Raw genomic sequence first — 21815 nt, forward strand, 5'->3', positions numbered from 1 at the left:
ATGCCACGTCCCACACCCTCACTTTCTCTTACCAGCAGCAGTATTTCAGGGGGCTGAGCTGGTGTGGTTCCTCTCATTCACACCTCTTCCTATGGCCCTGTGGGGCTGTACCAGAGCGCTGCTGCTTTGGGGGCCAGAAGCAAAGCACAGTGAAGTCCTGCGTATGAGCACAGCTGCATGAATCAACAGCATTGAAGAAGGTCAGCTCTTCCCTGGCCGTCAGCCTGTTTCAGCACAGTTAATGCTTCCTGGCTCACGCTGTCACAGGTCTTCCTTGAAGCCACAGAGCTGTTAGCAAATGCTAATAAATCTTGCTGTTGATGCAGAGTTGAGCACTGATGACAGAGAACTTTCAGGAGACCAGTGGGTCTCTGGTAGGAAGTGCCTGATAGCAAATGTTATTTCTCGCTCCTTGTCCTGGCATTGAGGCCCAGGGAGACCCCAGGCACACTCCTAAGATTTCTACTGCAGGTACTGAATTCATTGCATGAGCTTTGTATGACAGTACAGAGCTTCTAACTGAGATACACTTTGGATTCACTGCACTGATTCAATTTTGCTATAGTCTAAAGTTGCAGTCATGTCCTTTATTAATATCAGTACCCCCTGCTTTGCACCTCACCTTTCAGTAGGTAAATGAAAATGACAATCCTCGTTACTGGAGAATGCTGTAGGAACCGAGACACGAAGGAAAACAGAACACATTCTCTGCAACGAAAGCTAATTTATTTCTTACCAGACAGACTAAATTCCATTTGTTTTTAACACCAACATGTCCTAGTTAACAAATCTTAATGCAGTGACTTGTGGTATGAAAAGTGCTTTGTCCTCCTGCCCCGTGAATTCGCTCTGGCAGTACTTCTGGCCATACCAGTGATCAAAGTGGTTCCTTTCTGCTGTGTTCTCATTCAGTGTTTCTCTCATAATCCCTAATGACAATTTATGTGGTGTGATTCCATCTCGTACGTGGCAGGATTTCCACAACTAGGAAGAATGCAGACTGTGTTTCAAACAGCAGTGCATCGAGGCAAGGAAAACTGAGTGAACTTAATCCACGCGTTCTGAACGCGACGCTGCAAGTGCTGAAACCCCTCCTCTCCTAAGTCACATAATACCAACGCTTTTATCAATGAATAAGTTATTTATACTCAGTACAGAGATTGAGATAAGATGTGCACATAAGCACCAAGTGTTAAGAGCTGTCAGAAACACAGATGTAAACTAATATGTCTAAAATAGGACAATCAAATCACAAACCAGACTAGTGAAAGAGTAACTTTAAAAAACACAAGTTTCAGAACATTGTGATGCCTACCCTCCATCAGAGTTTTCAAGTGAAGGCATTAAAAACAATACTCATTATTTCAGCTGCTGTACAGCTTTTTTAGAGGCTAATACTGTGTGCATGTCACATTTTGATTATGTTTAGGTACTTTAAAACAGGTTCTTTCTTTTCCTGAGGGCGTGCCCAAATGATTTGAATACATTTACTAAATTGCAAGAGCAATTTTATCATCATTTAATTTAGTAGAATCTGGTGCATTTCCTTTCACAAACGTGGATTCTAAAATCTCAAATTCATAAATACTAATATGTTAAATATTTAATTTTACATGAATATTGAGTACTCTTAGCATTCTTCCTCCTGTTTACAGGTACTGGTTTGATAAAGAAAACACTTTTATGTCACAATCTTGTCTGAAACCACCTGGACACCACAGTAGACTGTAGTCTGAAAGACTGTAATCTTTAAGACTCGTTATTTTAAAACCCCTTTTCTAAAACAAAACTAAACAAACTTAACAGAAGAATTCTACACCAAGGCTCACCTGCAGACGTCAAATGACGTCCTGGGTGCTCGTTGTTTAATTAGTGCGATTACTTAGCATTCATCAGTTGGGCTTCCCAATATTATGGTCCTGCCTGTAATTTCAGCAGTTTAAGGAGAAACCGAGAGCCCTTGATGAAAATTCAACCTCCCCTCAAGATACAGCTTTAAATACGAGTATCAGCAGTTTGAACGTCACAAGTAATTAGAAAGAATGAACGTCATCACCTCCTCGCAGGCGCACGCCGCCGCCTTTTCCTCTGCACCTGGTTTCTGCCATCCAATCCGCGCTGCCACGGCCGTTCAGATTTTCGTACGCTTCTCTTCAGGCCGTGCCCGCTCCCGAAGAGCCTTTGCTGTCAGCAGCTGTCTGGCTGCAGGCTTTGGCAGGCTCATGTGCAGGGCGCACCACAGAGTCGTACGCACGCGGCGCGTCGCTGCGCTCATCTCACTGATGGCCAACACCAGAGCTAAAACGTCTGCGAGGGAGAAAGGAGCTTTAATCTTTACTACACAGTTCATCGCTGCGCTGCTGGTCAAAAAGCAGCATCTTTCAGACCCTTTTGAGTCTGATTTTGTCTCTTCCTGCAAAAGGTCGTAAAAGTTCCATCTGAGAAAGCAGCGTTTTTAGGCCCTAATTGAAGAAGGCGGAACGCAGGTACTTGTTTTATTAACTCTCCTACTTTGCTCTCATCTCATGTCAGGAGGGAGTCACCTCACAGTCACCTCTGTGAAATATTCTACAGCCAAACCCCCTCCCTGAGCTCATTGCTGGATGTTCACAGTGAGCCCTTCAGGTCTACAGACTGGACCCTCTGCCCATCTTGCCTAAGAAATTATTCTGGCAAAAGGTGGAGGAGAAGCTCATTTAGCACACTTTATTAGAGTGTGCAGACCACGTTCTGCAAAAATGTGTCAAAACCCACCATTTCAAAGTAAAGGGAGGCAGAGTGGCACAGTGGCACGCTGACTCAACAGCTCAGTGCATACAACCATCACTAAATGTGTGGGTAATTACTGGATTTCAATTCCAGCCTCTGTGAGGAAACATTTAATACTCTCTTCGAAGCACCAGAATTTTCAGTCAGAACTTTGTCTTATTCCAGGTTAACTCTGCATTGCATGTTGGACTGCACAGAAAGGGCATGTGTACTTGCTTCCCCTGCCAAACACTTCCATGGGGACTGGAAGAAGTGGAAGACACTGACTTAAGACCTGCTTCCCCAGGCACTCAGGCTCAGGAACATGACTGCAGTTTCCTTTTACTGCACAAAGCTGGCACCTACTTTCAAGCAGCAGCCCTGGGTTCTGTAGGTGAAAGCATACTGCTCCTGGAGATATGAAGGGTACCTCAGACAAGGACAGAATTTCAAGGCCTAACTTCATCTCCTCATCATTTTCCTCTTCACCAGCTTGTCTGCCTCTCGCTCAATGGCTGATTTCTGCAAAACCTTTCTGAGACCTCATTCTTTCCTTCTGCAGAAACAGTGAGCACTGATTCCTCTTACAGTTACCACTGCTAAGCTGACGGAAGGAGTGACAGAGAAAGCTGATTTAGGTAACCAGGAAGAATAAGGGAGTAAGTCCATTCGTGCAACACGAACATCAACTACCCATAAAATTCTTCAAGGTAATATTTGTAATGATAATTCTGGAGAAATCAAGGGCAGAATGCAGAACAGGAGGATAGAATTGCCATCCTTTGAGCGTTCAAGATCGTGCTTTTCCCATCAAGCTTTGTGAAAGAACAGCCCACAGAAATGGTACCTCAACCATCAGAAGAATGTAAGAAACAAGTGACACAGAAATGCACATCTCAAAGCAGAAAGATACAGCTGGTATTTGGGTCACTACCAGGTAATAAGAGAAAATCTCACCAAAATAAGGAGGAGTTGTTTTAAAGTCTGTGGATGCAGTATCCAAGAGCTGCAGACATTAAAGAGGTCTTTTCTGTCCTCAAAAGATCATCTGTAACATCTAGATTATTTTGAGAGATCCTGAACATCAAATCTCAGGCAAGAGAGGGATGGTTACAAATGGCTTTGAATTGATCTAGGTGGCAAATAGCAGTCAGAAAAACCTTCTCATCATCATGATTTCTTGCAGAACTTCCTTCATTAGCTGGTCAAAACCATTTACAAGCAACTGCCAGATTTCGTGTACAGTTCTGCAACTCTTGTGTGTAGTAGCAGAATCTTTCAGACTCGCCATGGGGCAGCCCAGATCTACCTGCTACCCAACAAAGCAAATCTGTGTTCAAACAAAAGAGTTAGCTAGGAGAAAACGAGGCCACGGTTCAAGTACAAGTTTTGTTTAGATCAGATCTCCTAGAACACAGGACACAACGGTCAGACTCTGCTTTGTAAGGTAGTCAGTATTGTATCAGATGGAATATAAAGGTGCCATGGGAACAAGGTGGAGCTGAGGGAGACCCTTCCTCAGACAGAACAAAACTCACAGAACTCACACACTAACAAGGAAGCTCTGGCAAAGAGAGGAGATGCACAGTTTGAGGCACTTTCCTCAAAGCTCTCCCAAACAGGCAGCAAAGGTAGTTGCTGAGTATTCTAACATTTGAATGTCTCACCAGTTGCTACAACAGGCTGACAATCTCACAGCCAGCCAGCGTGGCAGAGGAGAAGCAGAAGTAGAAAGCACAGCCCGTCTGGTTCAATGATCAGATCCTGCTGTGCAAGGCCACCTCCTCTTCTCTCCCTAGAGGAGCTGGGCCAGGGAGCAGGCCTGCAAACCACGACAGACAGCTAGTTGTTTTCTTGTCTACTCAGATCCAAAGAGCTCACTGACCTGGTTAAGGTGTAGCACTAAAGCCAGTGCCAATTATTTTCATGGGCTTAAAGATCAAAAATGTCACATGACCTTCAAGGTAAAGAGAAACAAAAACGCCTGAAGAAGTGAGAAGGAAAATTGTTAGAGTATCTTTTGAAGTAATCTTGAGAACTGTAGAACTGCATGACGGGAAACATAAAAGGCATAAAGTCATCCATCTCACTCAGTTTTGGAAAGGAGGCAGAAGATGAACAGAGCAGTGTCAGAACTGTAACAATGCTTCCATCACAAAGCCATGGAGCAGAGCATCACAGGTGGCAGGGCTTTATTCTTACATCTGGGAACAAAAAGAGGAAAGAAGCTGCCATTCTGCCTGTGCACTCCTGAGAGGTTAAGCTGAACATTCTGCATATTTTGGATACCACGAAGAATAAAACCATTCTCGACAGTACATCTTTGCATATCCATCCAAAACATTACTTGTCGGGGCTTTTTTTGCCAGTCTTCACTAGCAATGCTTAAAAAGTGCATTCATAACTTAAGGACACCTTGATCACTCTTCACAGGTTCAACATTAAGATACAGAGCTACAGAGGTAATGGTTACAGCACTACCAGGGACAGAGAGAATGAGGCAACAGCTTAAAATCATCTCCAGTGACAAGCTGCATTACATAATTAATTGAATAAATGCAATCAAAACTGATTTAACTAGTCTCATCACCTAGAAAAGATGGTCTGCTTCACTCAGAGCTGAAAAATAACTTCAGATTATAACTGGCTGTAAAACAAAATGAAACTGTAGCATCCAAACTCTCAGACATTTTAACACAGACTTTTGCAGCTACGTCATTACGTATGCCAGCTCAGTCATACCTCGGTCATCTTGGCACCTGGGAGCGCCTTGCTTTGGTCGATGGGAAGCATTTACAATCTCATATTTTCTACGCATCTGCACAACACGAATCACCTCCAGATGTTTATCAAGAGCAGTGGAAATGTTGACGTGAAGGGGAGAACTGCGAAGGCGCTCCATTTTTCCCAGTAAAGTCACGACCTAATGAACATTTGACACAAGTTACAAGAGCTCAAGCTTCCATGGAAAGCAAGCAGATTAGGAAGAAAAGATTAACTGTAACCATTATTTTGTTTTGGGAACCGTTCATAAAGCTATAGGTGAAGCAGTTGAAATTCTTAGCTGGAATTCTTTCTTCTCCAAAAACAAAGCTGTAAAATAGGCGTGCACAGAACAGCAAAATGTTACAACAGCAAGACACCCAGCTCACCAGTTAATAATGGATATTACAGCTCTGGGACAACCTCGTAACAGGTGGTTTCCCTGACAACATTTTGACCTACATTTCTGTTGCTTACATTCCATCAGCACTGCTGCAGCCACCTGGGTGAGAATGAATCCCACAGAGGCTGCCCAGTTTTCACCCAGGCGATTTCCCTGTGCCAGTGCAAAGCCAACATCAGCAGGGGAGAGCAGCTTGGACTGCCAACAGCTGCTATATCCACACCCATAGGCTGCCTTTCAGGATAGATATGAAGCACAAGCACTCAAAAATCACCGTTTTCTTCAGAGAAATGAAAATCTGCACTTTTGCTGCCTTGTTTATCTTACAACACTTACATTACTAAGAATTTTTCTTTGGTGAGTGATTCCTCAGCTGAGGCTCATAGGCCTCTGGAGAACCTGGCTCCTTGTCTGCAGATACTGGCTACAGAATTCCCATGTAACGTTTATTGGTGATTAATAAGTGAAAAAACAAACAAACAAACAAACAGGGGCTGGGAGCACAACAAAAAGCCAAGTTCTTGATGCTTCCTTACAACAGAAGGACTGGAGGCTTTCCTAAGAAAAGGAGAAATGCTCGGCTTATCTAACAACAGGCTGGGAAACAGAGCATGTGAGGCAGGACAACTCGTCCAACCCGCCTCAAGTCTCCTCAGAGCAGGCTGCAGGCCAAGACAGTTGTTTTGGCAGTAGCACACACAGCAGCAAGGCTCCCTGACACCGGGCTTTGCAGAGCATTCAGGAAGAACAAGCTCCTGGCAAGATAGTCCTGCCTCCCCTTACATCTTGTGAAAGCCTGGAAAAAAACTGCAGGCATTAATAAATTACACAGGTTTCTGTGGCAGCAGCAGCAAACAGTAAACTCAAAATAACAACCCACATTTATAGAGTAAAAAATAATACTAACAAAAAAAAAAAAAGGAAGGGAGCAGGGTGAATTTCACATAAACAACTGAGGAATCAGTCACTGGGAGAGGAAACAAGTTGCTAACGTTTGGAAATCACTAGTGTGGCTTCTGAAGGACAAATTACAAGGAGTGGCACAGCAGGATTATGTAAGCAAGTAAAACGAAGAAAGATGAACCTGGCAGTCATTTCTCATCTTAGAGCTGTTGATGGTTGGACTTGGTAATCCTGGCAGGCCATTTTTGTATTGTTAGGTGCTACAGTGACATCCAGACCCGCAGAAGAAGTTAGGTTCTCCAAGATCTGGTTTTCAGGTACCATGCTCACACCTAATGCACCCACTGCAGCAAGTCAAATGCCTGCACTCTTTACAACAAGCCAGGGAGAACCAACAGGTAGTAAAATCAAAATCCACAAGAGTCGAAGCTGGGCTGCCCTGGAGCCCAAGGAGAAGCACTAAAGGCTCAAATGCTCAACTTCCCACCTCCTCCCCTCTGACTGCCACAGGGCTGGTTTGCTCACTCACTCAGATCCCTCAGTGGAAGCAGCAGGAAGCCAGCAGCTTCCCTTACACACCAGTGAATAAGGACTGAAGTTTCAGGTCCAGCTTTGATGACTGTTTATCATACAGTGACGTGTGTCCATCAGGGACTATTGTGTTTTACTTATGAAAACTTCAATAGGTGAGACTGAACATCCAGCCTCAGCACATTCCGCAGTGGCATTCTGCACTTACAGAGGAGCTGGAGATTTACCAGACACAAAGGAGATGAGAGTCTGTACAGGGTAGATCTTAGTTTAAGTGCTGTTAATAGCTACTGACTGGCACAGTGAAGGAAGCTATTGTCTCTTCTTCAGCTACATTTTGTTCTGGAAATCAGAGCAGCTGTAAATGAGAGTCTCAAATGAGAAATGGAAAAACGTCTGTGAGCACCAAGAGGCTTTTAACTAGAGGTTCTATGCTACCAAGAGTTAATCCCACATCCGGCCACTTCAGCTTTCACTCAAGCCTTTGTACCAGTTTTTCTCCTTGGCTGTCACTGCACTTTTTGATGCTACAAATCTAGGTTCAACTGCCTACTGTGCTTTTGAGCATCCTTGAAACTACTTTTCAGCTGCTGTGTAATAGGCATTCGAGGTTCTTTATTCTGAAGGTTGGTTCCTCACATAGCTAGACAAGATTAAGCCCTCCTTTAAGCACAGTCTTAAAGATGAGGACAGGCCATCTGAAATGAGAGGTAGTTCCCTTACACTGTTCTTCCAAAGTTCAGGAAACAGTAATTGGAAAATTACAGTAAGACTTCAGCCTGTGGATACATTTTCACTCTGCTCTCTACTCAGCTGTAGGGAGAAAAGAGGCAGCTGCAGAAGGCTGATCCCAGCAGGCAGTAAGCCAACATGGCTCCATGGCTTATTTCACCTGTATGAGACTGGTAAGAAAGACTGAGCCTTAGCACTGCTGCCTTGGGAGCTGAGCTCTGTCTGTTCCTCCAAGAACCAGCACCTTTCACAACAGCAGCCTCTGCCTTTCATCCTCCTGCAGGGATGGGTTCAGCACCTCTGCTGCTCAGCCCACATCTCTTTTCCTTCTGCAGCGCAGGCAGCCTGGCTTTGGTCTCCCAGCCCAGAAGCAAGCCCACCACCATCTGTGGCAGCACAGATCTGCTCTGTTTGCATTCACCTCCTGCCTCTGGTCTCCCTTACAGGATTCTGCACAGGCAGCACCATGCTGCACACTGGCACCATCATTTGGCCACAGAGCCACACGCAGCTCAAAAGGCACAAGACTTACAGCCTGTTTTAAGCTTAAAAAACAAATTAACAGTGCAGACATTCAAGCTGAAGTTGCACAAATACCCATTCCTCACTAACAAATACAGCTCTGTTATGCAAATATGCATCATAATGTCTTAAAAACATTAATAAATGTTTGTTTCCTTTTCCCCCCCCACAGGTGCCTCCCCTAACATAGTGAGTACAAAGCTGTAATGAACATTTCTCTGCTGAGCAAGAGGTGCCCAACAGCTCAGAATGCAGGGATATCTTACAGCTGTGCAAGCAGTTTGGCCAGCTGGTTGGTTTCTGGCATTGCATGCACAGCTCTGTAGTAGGAAACACACTGTCCTGGCATGGACATCTGTAACTGTGAGCCTGAGATACCCAGGGTTCCCTGCTAAGACCTGGGGTGAACCTGGAGCTGTAAAGGTCCCAGCAGGGACTGCTGAAATATTTCCTGCATAGCCCTGAAGAACAAAACCATCTGGAGAAAAGCTGCTCTGACAAACATGTATCTTCTACTGTACTCTGTGTAATAAACTCAACAGATTTTTACAATCTTTTTACAACTCACTCTGGCTTGTTCACGTAGCTGATCCACAATCAAGCGATCAACTTTTGATGAGTTTGATGTCAGCCTTGGAACTGGAGCGTTGTTATTACTGGAAATGCTTTTCCCTGGGTAACTCTTAGCAAGAGCTGATTCAGTCTGCAGGAAAACAAAAAGATCATCTCCTTCAGAACAGCAGTTGTGAGGCGTGCTTTGCTTCAGGAGCAAGAAGTTTAAGACATACAGCTTTTTCCCCTTAGGGTTTTGGATTTTTTAAGTAGATAATGTGGATTTAATTTGGGATTTAACCATTTGGTGTGAAAATCACCTCTTTCAAATCAACAACCAGTTTACTCAAAGCGCTACAAGTAGAGCAATTATCACAAGATAAAGTGGTTTTATTTACTTGCCACCTACATCTCAGCTCCTCCTCTTTTGCCCTTTACTTCTACTACAGACATCAATCTCCCCTTCTCAAGTTGAGCCCTGCGTCCCTGTAACCACTGTATCCAAAGCAATGACTGGCTTTTGTCAGGCAATGCTCTGGCAAAAATCTGTTACATCTCCATTCAATTTCTTCTACTGGACTGACACAACAGCTTCCACAAAGACAAGGAGCAAAGGGCCAGCTGCCACTGCCCCCTGCTAACATTTGATTAAGGTTCCTTCACACCAAATAGTGGTTCCAGATCATTTCTGAGTCTCCATACCACCTAAACTGGTGAAATCAAGACAGGTTTTACACTTAACAACGGACTGAGGCACTCACTTCTGCTACTAACAAAAAGAGCAATTGCATTAAACATGGAAACTGCTCCATACAGAACTGTCTGAAGCTTTTTCTTTTATGTGTTTCGATATTATTATATTTCTTCAGCTTGTTTCTGGAGGAAAAAAAGGAGCCTGTTCCAGTACATATTAGGCTTTAAACTTCAGGCAAACTGGAGGTGGGAAGGAGAGAACTAGAATAGAGGGCATTATTTTAATTCTTCAAGGGCCTGAAGTTTAGTCCTAATTTGAAATATAATCAATAGATTTGCTTTGAAAGTTTTCAGATACATTTCTCCTTGGGCTGCAATGTAATTCCTATTTTTTAGCCACCCAATATACCCTTCCAGGCCCCAGTGCAGAGGCTGAAAACATCGCTGAATTTTGGTGTAAGCACAACATTCACTATGCTCCAGTCAGGCTACCAACCAACAAAACTTCTCTTTTCAGTCTCAAATACATGGGGAAACTCTTCTCTCTCAAATCCCATTATTCCAACTCTTACTAGTGAGGATTTCCCATGTTCTCTAACTGGTCTCACCTTCGAGTGCGATCAGACCTGTGACAGGGAATACTAAGAAATATTTTTTACCTCCTTCCTTTCTTTCTCCAAAGCTCTGCACTGTTCGTAACACTCTTCCAGTTTAACACGGAGTTCCCTGGCAGTCCCACTGTGCATTTTAACTTGCTTTTGATATCCCAGCGCTGGTACATCGCACATCAAATCGTTAACGTAAGGATAGAAGCAATTTAAGCTGTCACTGGAGAACATGCTGTAGGACTCCATCAGAGGGACAACCAGGCGGCCAAATGGACGAGCAGATCTCGAGGGCACAGCAGCTGAACCAAGCTGATGGTTATGCTTCCAGTCAGCCATCACACAGCTGTTGGCAAAGCCTGATGCCTGAGTGATGGGATTGACAGCGCTATTACCTCCATTTCCCTGCCTGAGGTTGAGCTGACCCTGAGACTCCACCGAATCCTGGTACGCGTTCTGCAACAACCTGTCTGAGTGCTTTTGTCCTTCCACACCATAATGCCCACTTTGTGGCTTCAACTGGAAACAGTGCTTGTTCAGGTTTTCAAGGGTCCCCAGCTGCTGAGCTGAGCTGCCTCTATCTGGTTGCATTAATTTCTTGTCACTTAAAAACTCAATGAGATTTTCTTCCCCAGTCTTTGCCAGTGCTTCCATTAGAGCAGCCGACTGAGCTCGTTCTGAAGCGTTAAAACCAAAATCAAGACTCGAGAAGAACAAAGAATTATCTTGACAGTTCTTGTGAGATAAATTACTATTTAAAGGAACATTTGAAGAGGATAACTGCAAGAAGTCATTAGGGAGACTGGAATTTTTCTGTAAAGTAGATAAACGATTATTCAGTTTCACCATGCTTGGACTCTGAGGTGGGACAGCGGGTTTGGCTTGGAAGTTCATCCAAGCCTGCCTTACACTGGCACCTGCTGACAAGTTTGCTGAGTTTGGTAATAATGGAAGTGGTTTGCAGTACTCAGGAGTCTGAAGATCAGACTTGGAAAACTGTGGCTTATCCACACCGTTTGCACAGTCACTGTTCCCTGGACAAGCTGTAAGAGAATTCAGTCCATACTCAAATTTTTGCCCCAGATCACTGCAGAATAGAGGCTCATTTGCAAACTGCTTTTCTGATAGGAGTCCTGCAGGCTTGGTGAATGTAAAGTTTTGCTGATCTGGAATTGTTTCTATTTTTCTCTGAGTACCTGATTTGAATTGAAATAATTTAGAATAGGGTTCTACATCCAGAGATGATGCTTCAGTCATTTCACTTACTATTTTTTTACTTTCTTGGAAGCTACAGTTGATGCTCTTGGTAGGCTTTGCTTTGGTAAAATGAGAATATTCAGCATATCTACCATAATCAGCATTTTCGTTGCATCTTTGAAACTGTGAGAGTGTTTCTGCCTGCTTTTGTTGCAGCTGTGCATCCGCTCCTTTGGGACACGCATTCTCTCTTCTGTAGGAGTAAGCATCAGCTCCTGAGTCCTTGATTGCTTCCAAATAAGCAGCAGGAGGCGTGAAGGTGCTTTTCACACACGGATAGCTCTGACACACAGGTGTTGTCTTCATATTCTCATTAGCCTGCATGTTGCAGCAGTTGGCACAATCATTCCTAGAAGCGCACAAGCGCTGCTCCTCGAGGTCTGCAGCAGGAAATCCATGATAACATTCCTCTGCTTTTTGCTGTGGTGCAAGATTACCACTTTGCAAGTACTGTTTCTCAGCAGCAGATGTTGATTCACTACTGTAAAAACTCTGCTGGGAAACAGCTGCAGCAAATGGTCTTTTAGTTTCTGACAACAGGTAGTGATGGTCTGTGACTCTCGTAGCATTCATGGACCACACCGACTTGAAGTTGGAAGAGCAACTCCTTAACAAAAGCAAGAAGCACACATTAGTGTTAGATTCCATCTGCAGTGCTCCTCCATTCCCAAATGGGGAGAGAAGTCTTAAAGACCAGTTCACTCCCAACGATTTCTCTTCACTGTGGAAAGAATCACTTACTTTAAACATTACCAACTACTGCCACTTCTTCATCCTCCTATGTCTGCCTGTTATCTTCCTATAACTCTAGACTAGAGAGCTGATTCTGGTTTGCCTGAACAACTGATACACATACAGTGCCTGTGAGCTGCAGGCGGTGTGTTTGTACCAAGTAATGCGCACTCAGTCCTACCAAAGGATTTACCATCATCTCCACGTTCCTGATAGAGCAGAAGATTAAGACCACCATGACTTAAACTCCCCGTAACCCTTCACAGCCACGTCCAAGTTCTCTACACAAACTGCTTCTGTGCCTCACGCTGCTTTTTGCTTCAGAATCACCTGCATTTTACACTGGCTTACGCTGCTTCCTGCATTTAAATCAACTCACTAAAAACAGGCACGTCCTTTCCTTCTACCAAGTGCTATGGATTAACAATAGAACAATCATTATGTAATCAGACCAAGTGAAAAAGTGGAACTGTAGCTGGAATGCATTGCAGCCCAGATTGGATTTTTGTTTTCAGCACTGTCAAATCTAAACTATGTAAAGCAAAGGAATTAGTAAGTCCTTCTGATCAAGACTGACTTTGTTTAGAGCCTCACTTTGGCCACATCAGCCAGCACACAACCAAAAACCAGAACTGTCTGGGGAAGACAAAGGGTGAGTGGCTTGTGAACCACAAGAACTGGGCTCCCTTCCTCATCTGTGAGAACTAGAATAGTCAGATTCAGGCTATCTAATGATTTATTTCAGCAACAGAACATAGGAATAATAAATCTGACATTTTGGTCTGCAAGGACTACTTAGGTTGCACAAACATCAGGGAAAACTCATTCTTCATAGAACTCTTCCCTCGTGTCAATTCAGGAGAGCACGAAGGAGCACTATTTCCTCTTTTGTGCATTCCTTCTGTGGACTGAAATTAAGAATGAAACCTCAGGTCTGAACTCAGTCATGATACTGAAGGAGATCTACCTGAATACAGCCCTTCCAGGCTGCTTAAAGATTTATTTTAAAACTTCCAATTAAAAAATTCTGTAAATGCCAGAAAACCAAAAGCTACCATGGTACTGCCACAAGTAAAACATTATCAGATTAAGGGGGAGGAAAGGAAAATGCAGAGGAGGAGGGCTTGCTAACAGGCGATGTGAAGGTGAATAAGAGAACACAGGCTGAGCTCGTGAGGGCAGTTTTTGTCAGCAGTGAGAATGCCAGAAGTGCTTGCATGACAGCATACTCACCCCTCAGCACAGTATGGCTGGGATTTATCCTGCTCTTCCAAGATGCTAGACACAAGCTCATATAAATCTGCTTCGCTGCCATAATCATTCCTTTCTATTTGAATTCTGAAAACAAATGGGTCAGTTCATTTAAAACAGTTCATTAAGTTAAAGAAACAAACAAAACAATCTCCTTCAACACGACCCATCACCCACTCAGAACTGACTACCTGGATTTCACGTTCATCTGAGGAGCAGCGGGCTGCTTGCTGTCATCTCCACACACAGACCACGCTGTGTACAGAAGGGAGGAATCCCCGGCTGCAGAGAATTCTGGTGTCGAGAGGGAAGAGCTGTAGGTCTGAGGTGGGTCTACGTTTTCTTCATTCTGCATTTTACAGGCAATAGAAACATGGATTTCAATATGAAATAATATAAATTGTAATATTAAGTTGCCGTTTCTTCATTCTGCAAGGTTCTAAATGACTTCACTGGTGGAGCAACCAGCTGACCATAACAAGCACACCATGTATTTTGGGCATAGTGCCACAGTGCCACTCTCCTGTTGACTTCCAGGCTGTATTCCTGAAGGCACTGGGAAAGGGTTTTCATTTCAGACTCCTACCTGTGCAAAAAGCTAGGCCTACGAAATGCAAAATGAAAAGATGTAATGATTTTCCTATCACAGCGTTTCCGACTGTCGGACCAAGCAGCTCCTGCTCAGCTGCTCTATGAACGTTTGAACACCTCTGTGCCCCCCCAACACGTGCTGGGAGGCTGAAGCTCCTCCTTCTCAGTTTTCCTAACAATGGTAATTTCTTCCTCACTTTGCTACAAATGTTGATACTAGCAGAAGAACAAAACAAACTGAAACACTATCTTCCTCATCACCACATTCTCCTTCATATGTAGCACTCCACACTGAGTCCTTCTTTAAATACTTCTTCGATAGATTCTCACCCCCTCCCTCCCTCCTCGCTTTTTTTGTGGTGTTTTTGATTTTAAACTCAACTCTCAGTCACAACCTCTTGGTTTTGCTGCCACGTCTCTTTACTTCCCCCATGTTTTCACTATTCTTGCTCTTCCCATAGGCACCTCCAACTGCTACATTCTTCACGTCACTCTTTTCCCAGGTCAGCTCAGTACAGATAACTTCTATGACTACACTTTCTTCACTCTAAACCCATTTCCCCCTGCTGGCTCTAATTGCTTCCATGTTTCAGTATGCCAACAGTTAACTCCTTCCTGATGTATTCAGCTAGATTTAGCACATCTCCAGCTAAAGTCCTAATTTCTCCTCCCCCCTCCCCATTTGCTCATGCTCCCTCTCACCTATTTACCAGCCTTCTACATAAACATCTGTCTTCTGTCACTCTTCCTCATAAACATAGAAGGTCAATGGACTCATCTACTCTTTCCTTCTTTCCGTTACTGTCAGCCCCCTTCTGCTGTGATGTTCAGTCAGTGGACTGAGAAAGAGCCCCAAATGAACAAAGCCGAAGGCTGATCTGGAATTCCTGCACTACAGAGGTTACCAGAGAGAAGGAAAGATGGGGAGAAGGTCCTGCGTCATTCTGCAGCACTGCTCCAATTAAAATCTCTTAATTAAAATTCTCTTGAAATTTTGAGTATGGCAGCGATGACAGAAAATTTCAGAATCGATCACAACGCAGCAGATGGAATTGGGCAAAAAATTACAAGAGACAACAAAAGGTGAAATACACAACAGGTGAACAGCCTTATTGTGACTACATTTAAGTTCCTGTCTTTTCGGCTGAACCTTACACTTATAAGTTACAGCATTTGATTCATGCATTATCAGCAACAAAATTTTTGGCCGCTTTGTTTACAAACACCCCAAACACTTACAGAGACATACAAATTTTATTTATAACCAACTGAACCTGTGGTTTGTAGCAGCCATGCGAGCCAGACTCTGCCATCACACTGCTGAACGCATCTGCCAGCCTGCTGCCAGCCTCTGCACTGCTCCAACAGCAGCTGCCTCCTCTGCACACAACTTTGGGCTACAAAAGATGAGGTGGAAAAAGTGGTAGAAGGACATAATTATACATAAACCTGGGAAGTGTAGATCTCATTGGTGTAACTTATTTAACTAACTTATCTGCAGATTCTTCCCCCTAAGAAACACCCTTCTCCCCATCATCTACCTGGATGTGCTCAGAAATAGTTGCCCAGTGGGAAAAGGCAATGAAAACAAAGCAAGAACCTCGGGTTTTTCTTCCCCTTTTCAGAATGCTGAGGCACACAACAGAATTAAAGTTAGAATCGACTAGCTAAAAAAAAAAAACACAGCTGAGAAATAAAGCAGTGATATTACTGGTGCAATATTTGGAACATAACTGTAGCACCAAAGTCACTTCAGTAGGAAAGTTCACCAAGTCCAACCTCTGCCTGACCCACCAGCCCCACTGCTATACACACCCCAAAGAGCGCCAGGGCTGCAGACTCCACCTCCTCCCTCGGCAGCCCCTTCAGTGCACGACCACCCACTCCATGAAGAAACCCTTCCTAACACCCAACCTCAACGCCCCCTGGCACAGCCTGACACCAATCTGTGCATCCCATCCAGACCAAGGGATGGAACAACTCCCTGTGAGCACAGGCAGAGCTGGGGCTGTGCAGCCCAGAGAAGAGAAGGCTCTGGGGAGAGCTGAGAGCAGCCTGTCAGTATCTAAAGGGGAGCTATGGGAAAGAAGGGGACAGACTCTCCAGCAGGGTCAGTTGTGACAGGACAAGGGGAAACGGTTTCAAACTAAAAGAGGGCAAATTTAGACTAGATATAGAATCACAGAATGGCCTGGCTTGAAAAGGACCATGATGCTCATCTGGTTCCAACCCCCTGCTGTGTGCAGGTCACCAACCAGCAGCCCAAGCTGCCAAGAGCCACATCCAGCCTGGCCTTGAATGCCTGCAGGGATGGGGCATCCACAGCCTCCTTGGGCAACCTGTTCCAGTGCCTCACCACCCTCTGGGTGAAAAACTTCTTCCTAATATCCAACCTAAACCTCCCTGTCTCACTTTAAAACCATTCCCCTTTGTCCTATCACCACCCACCCTCACAAACAGCCATTCCCCCTCCTGTTTATCCGCTCCCTTCAAGTACTGGAAGGCCACAATGAGGTCTCCCCAGAGCCTTCTCTTCTCCAAGCTAAACAAGCCCAGTGCCTTCAACCTTTCCTCACAGCAGAGCTGCTCCAGCCCTCTGATCATCTCATTGCCCTCCTCTGGACCCACTCCCAGAGCTCCACGTCCTTCCTGCGCTGGGGGCCCCAGGCCTGGATGCAGCACTGCAGGTGGGGCCTCACAAGAGCCGAGCAGAGGGGGACGATCACCTCCCAGTCCCTTCTGGCCACCCCTTTTTTTATAATACAGAAGGAAAAGGTTTTTACGGTAAGGGTGATGAGGCTCTGGCACAGAAAGGTGGTGGACAACCCGTCCTTGGAGACACTCAAGGTCAGGCTGGATGGGGTCTGAGCACTGACGGTGTCCCAGCTCACTGCAGGGCAGCTGGACCAGATGGCCTTTAAGCATCCCTTCCAGTTCAGATGATCCTGTGACTATTCTACGATCCAACACCTCCAGATCCCTCAGGAGCCCAACACCCCCCACCCTTTTAGGCAGTTGTGGAGAGCAATATGTTCTCCTCTCAGTCTTTTCTCCAGCCCAAACGGCCTCAGTTCCCTCAGCTCCTTGTAGTTCTCCTTCATCACCTTTTCCATTCAGAAATCCTTATTAAATTCAGAAAGCCCAATTCCACAGCTCTGACACCATTCTGAACAAGCACTCCTCCATCTCTATCCCTACAGGATGACAACATGGCCACAGGACAACCTCCCCACTTACCAGCACCAGTACTGGTACCCTCAGACACATTACGAACACACTTCTCCTTTGGTTGTGCAGTTGTATGGCTTTTCGTCTCAAAACAGCAAACAATGAGAAAACACACCAGCAGCAGGAGCCTCGGCCGGCTGCAACCCCCTGCCTCCACACACAGCCCTTTTCCCACACGGAATCTCAGGGAACTCCCCTGACAGAGGCACAGGGCCGCAGCTCCGCTCGGTGACCGGCAGCCTCAACCAGTCGATGACGTTCTAACAGGAACATTTCCGCAGCCCAACCGCTCCACCCCGCCTCGCAGCCCCCTGAGCCGCTCCCCAGCCCGGTGCGATGCCCCTCACCTCCATGCTGCCCGCAGACCGCGGCTGACACAGCGCTGCCCACCGCCCGCTCTCTTCCCCCCCCACCCCTGCCGCCACCGCCCCAACAGTTCTGAGGCGCCGTTACCTCAGAGAGGAGCAACCGCCCGCCCCGCTCCGCGCGCGCAACGGGATTGGCCAGCTCCTCAGCGCGCCGACCAATGAGACGCCGACTTACTCCTCACACCTCCCCGCGCCACGTGACCACCTTTCTTTTCCACGCGGCTCAACGGACGCCGTTGCCGGTCACATGGTAACTGCGGTTTGTTTCTATTGGCCTTCGTCCGCCAAGGTATAGCGAATGAGAAATTACGCTGGCACTCAGCCCGCCCTCATCGGCGGGAGAACAGCCAATCAGCGAGCGCGCGGCCGTTGTTCGCCCGGAGATAGCGCCGCACGCTCAGATGCCTCAGTGCGTTCTCGCGGACCGGAGCGCGTGGGAGCGTTGCGCTCAGCCGCCTTGATTTGTCAGTTCTGTGGGGAGATCAGACTACAAAATGGGGGTGGGCCTGAAGGCACGGCTGTGAGGAGTGCTAAGGCCCCGCGGTGCGTTGGGCCCGGAGCAGAGGAAGCTGAGGGAAGGCCTCATGGCGGCCACAGCTTCTCACAGGGAGTGGAGGGCAGTGCTGAGCTGTGCTGGGCCTTGGGTAAATGATAGTTCATAAAGCCATGGCTGGTTTATTACAGCACTGGGTGTGTGGGGATCTCTTCACAAAGCATGCATATCCCAGAGATAAATCGCCTTTGTTATGTACGGTTAACATAGGAACATCATAGGATCGCAGAAAGGCCTGAGTTGGAAGGGACTTCAAGGATCACGAAGCTCCAACCCCCTGCCACACGCAGGGCCACGAACCTCCAATTTCACACCAGCCCAGGCTGCCCAGGGCCCCATCCAACCCGGCCTTGAACACCTCCAGGGATGGACGGGGCATCACAGCCTCTCTGGGCAGCTGTTCCAGCACCTCACCACTCTCATAGGAAAGAACTTAACATTCATACAGCGTCCACAAAGTTCCCACCTATTTGTGCATGTTAAATCTAATGTTCCATCTGTGAGTCCTGTGCTGTTTGCCCATAGCTGGTACTGATGTTGGGGTATAAACATTGCTCTGACACCTACTTGTACATTGTTCTTTGGCACTTCTCTGCCTAATAGATGCTCTTTGGAGAACGGACCAGTTCTCACCTCTCTGGGGCATCAAGAGGCATTCAATTTGAATACTAACTAAATTAAGGTTTTTGGTATCCTGTCTAGGGCTCCATGAGGCCCTGTTTAAGCAGGGAGATGGTGTGTTGCTGGGACACAGGACCAGGTGGTGTGCTTCTCTTTGGCCCCGAATCTGAAGAGAATTACAGAATTGTAGGCGTAGGGATCTGTAGAATCATTCAGTCCACCCCCCCGTGCTGAAGCAGGTTGCCTGCAGTAGGTCACACAGGAGGGCATCCCATCCAGACATGTCTTGTGTATCTCCAGAGAAGACTCCTGAGGATGCCTCTTTGGGCAGCCTGTTCCAGTGCTGTCACCCTCTCTGAGTAAATAATGTCTTCCTTGTGTTAGTGTGGAAATTCCTGTGTTCCGTTTTCTGCCCCTTGTTCTATTGCTGCATGCCACCGAGAAGCTTCTGCCCTCATTGAGGGCTCACACTCTACACGATGCACCCCAGGGCTCCCTTTGCGTTCTTGGGCACAGGGGCGCGCTGCTGGCTCAACCTCTGCCCACCAGACCCCTCAGGTTCTCCACTGCAGAGCTCCTCTCCAGCAGCTCAGCCCCCCCCCTGTACTGATGCTTCAGCTGTTCCTCCCCAGGTTCAGGACTCTGCGTTTCCTCTTGTTGAACCCCACCAGCTTCCTCTCTGTCCAGCCCTTCACGTCCTGTTGAATGGCAGCAAGGCTTCTGGTGTCTCAACCCAGCTTCATATCGTGAGCAAACTTGCTGAGGGTGGGCAGAGTCTGACTCAGTAGGGTTTGTCTGCCAGCAGCTGGATTTTGCATGATTTACTTAGCATTTTGTGTCTTTGAGACTTCAAATTCCCTATCAAGTGCATCAAAATGAGCTGCACGCAATGAGGAAGCATCTATCAGGAGCCATAAACACATTCGATTCAGGAAGGAAGAGCTGTTGAAAATGAAGCCTGTCTGGCAGCCTGGAATTCAGCTGGGGTCTTTGGTGTTATAGAACTGTACTGTGGGTTGGGTGCAGGCCGCTGAGTGGTCCATAGCAGGACTGCCTCTCTACAGATGCAACGGTCATATTCCTTGTGCTTGTTTCTGGAAGACTTTTTAAGGCCATAGGGCAGAGAGCTTTGGGAAGCTCAGAGTGGTGACAAAACTTCCCCTAATGGTGCTGTTTGGGCAGAGTTCAGTGCTGGGGTGCAGAGCGTGGTACTGAGCTTGTGCAAAAAGCATCCTCCTGAGGGGGCCTCCATTTTGCAGGAGCTCCTCATGCCCTGCCATGAATTACTACCTGAATGCCACTGAATTCCTACCACTGAATTACTACCTGTTCAAGGCAGTTAAATCAATGTTAATATTTCATGATGTTGACGAAGCCCTGCTCAGGAAGTTGATGTAACAGGTTGCTAATGCACCGCAGCTCGTGCCCAGAATTGATTTCCAGGTTGTTGAGGGCAGCTTTGGAGACAGTATTGAACCTCGCTTTGTAGTCCAATCACTTGCTGCCTTCCTCCTTCAAAGCTAATTCAAGACAGGAGACCACAATTGGAATCTCATCCTCCCGCAGAACGTTACACTGGGGGATGCAGCGCTTTTCATCTCTCGGCGTGAGACAGTCTGTCCAATATGATCTATTCTGAAGAGCAGAGCATTGCTTCAACCAAATCCCGGGAGGTGGACCCCATAAAAATCCACGTCCAGAAGTCTGGCTGCAAAGAGTCAGTGGGAGCAGACCATGGGGAAACAGGACCTGCATGGGCAGAATATGGCTGCATTCCAAGCAGAGGCTGAGCAATTGGTCTCGCATGCCCCAAGTCCTCCCTACCAAAAGATGAGCTTAACTCCAAGGCTTGGCATATGTTAGGAGGCTGGGAGTGCAGCTCTGGGCTTTTAGATCTGTATGTACCTCTAATTTGTAGGCAAACCAAAGCACAATGAGATGCTATTAGCATAGTGTGTTTGAATAGGAAGCTTAACAAGGCCAAGCGCCGGGTGTTGGGTTGGGGCAACCCCAGATAGGAGTCCAGGCTGGAGAAAAACTCACTGAGAGCAGCCCTGCAGAGAAGAATTGGGGGGTTGTGGGTGCTTTGGGGACATTCATGGCCAGTTGGGTGGAGATCTGGGCAGCCTGGTTTGGTGGCCGTCAGCCCTGCACGTGGCTTTGGGGTTGGAACTGGGTGGTCTTTAAGATCCCCTCCAACCTGAACCATTCTGCTATTCAGTGAGTCCGTGATGTTATGGGGATGTTGCTGTAGTCCAGATAGATGGCATCGGGGGCTCTTCCCTTGTCTGCTGGCGCATGCCATAATAAAAGGCCCTTAAAAAGCAGGTCCTGAAGGATGGGTGCTGTGATACAGAGCTGTGTTGGGGCAGGTTGTAGGGTTCCCTGTGGTGGGATGGGGGGCAGATTGTAGGGTTCCCTGTGGTGGGATGGGGGGCAGGTTGTAGGGTTCCCTGTGATGGGTTTTGGGTGGGTTTGTCGCTTTCCTGGCTGATAAAGGAGACTTTGGGCTCTAAAATTCAGGCCTGGGCCCATAGAATGAAGTTCCTCCTGTCACAGAATGCCATGGATGCCCAAGGGGAGGCTTTGCACCATGAGAATAATGCTTTGGGCCCTAAAATAAGACTCCAGGTGTGAAAAATCAGGCAGCAGGTGAGAAAACAGTGCCTTGATTCTCAAGTGCCCTGAAGATAAGGTTTTGGTGCTCAATAACGACACCGTGGGCTATAAAACGGAACCGCCTGACTGCACATGGCCGAGGT

The 21815-nt window shown here is 46.5% G+C and overlaps 1 protein-coding gene across 3 annotated transcripts; it reads right to left on the bottom strand.

Annotated features, from left to right (window-relative positions):
- Positions 1 to 267: 267 nt before the first annotated feature.
- Positions 268 to 18079, bottom strand: MEIOC (meiosis specific with coiled-coil domain). 3 transcript variants are annotated; one of them, XM_048927197.1, is made up of 8 exons: positions 17965 to 18079; positions 15558 to 15680; positions 13884 to 14041; positions 13675 to 13779; positions 10507 to 12316; positions 9171 to 9305; positions 5491 to 5671; positions 268 to 2307 (listed from the first exon to the last, which is right to left on the bottom strand). In XM_048927197.1, exons 2-8 carry the CDS (start codon positions 15594 to 15596, stop codon positions 2132 to 2134), a joined length of 2604 nt encoding a protein of 867 aa, XP_048783154.1. In that variant the 5' UTR covers positions 15597 to 15680; positions 17965 to 18079; the 3' UTR covers positions 268 to 2131. The 3 variants fall into 3 exon arrangements, with proteins under 3 accessions (XP_048783154.1, XP_048783153.1, XP_048783152.1); XM_048927196.1 differs by lacking the exon at positions 17965 to 18079 and adding an exon at positions 17859 to 17910; XM_048927195.1 differs by lacking the exon at positions 17965 to 18079 and adding an exon at positions 17521 to 17783.
- Positions 18080 to 21815: the final 3736 nt, after the last annotated feature.

This window comes from Lagopus muta, chromosome 25 (genome assembly GCF_023343835.1).
Source record: "Lagopus muta isolate bLagMut1 chromosome 25, bLagMut1 primary, whole genome shotgun sequence".
In the NCBI taxonomy this organism is placed as follows: Eukaryota; Metazoa; Chordata; class Aves; order Galliformes; family Phasianidae; genus Lagopus; species Lagopus muta.

What these genes read in the sequence shown, in the direction of transcription:
- MEIOC (XM_048927195.1), bottom strand. Translation starts at nt 17,550, where the DNA reads ATGTGTCTGAGGGTACCAGTACTGGTGCTG. An exon ending in CAGATGAACGTGAAATCCAG is followed by an intron (nt 13,780 to 13,883) that starts GTAGTCAGTTCT and finishes ATTTGTTTTCAG; the next exon opens with AATTCAAATAGAAAGGAATG. An exon ending in CAGGTGCCAAGATGACCGAG is followed by an intron (nt 2,308 to 5,490) that starts GTATGACTGAGC and finishes TCTCCCTCGCAG; the next exon opens with ACGTTTTAGCTCTGGTGTTG.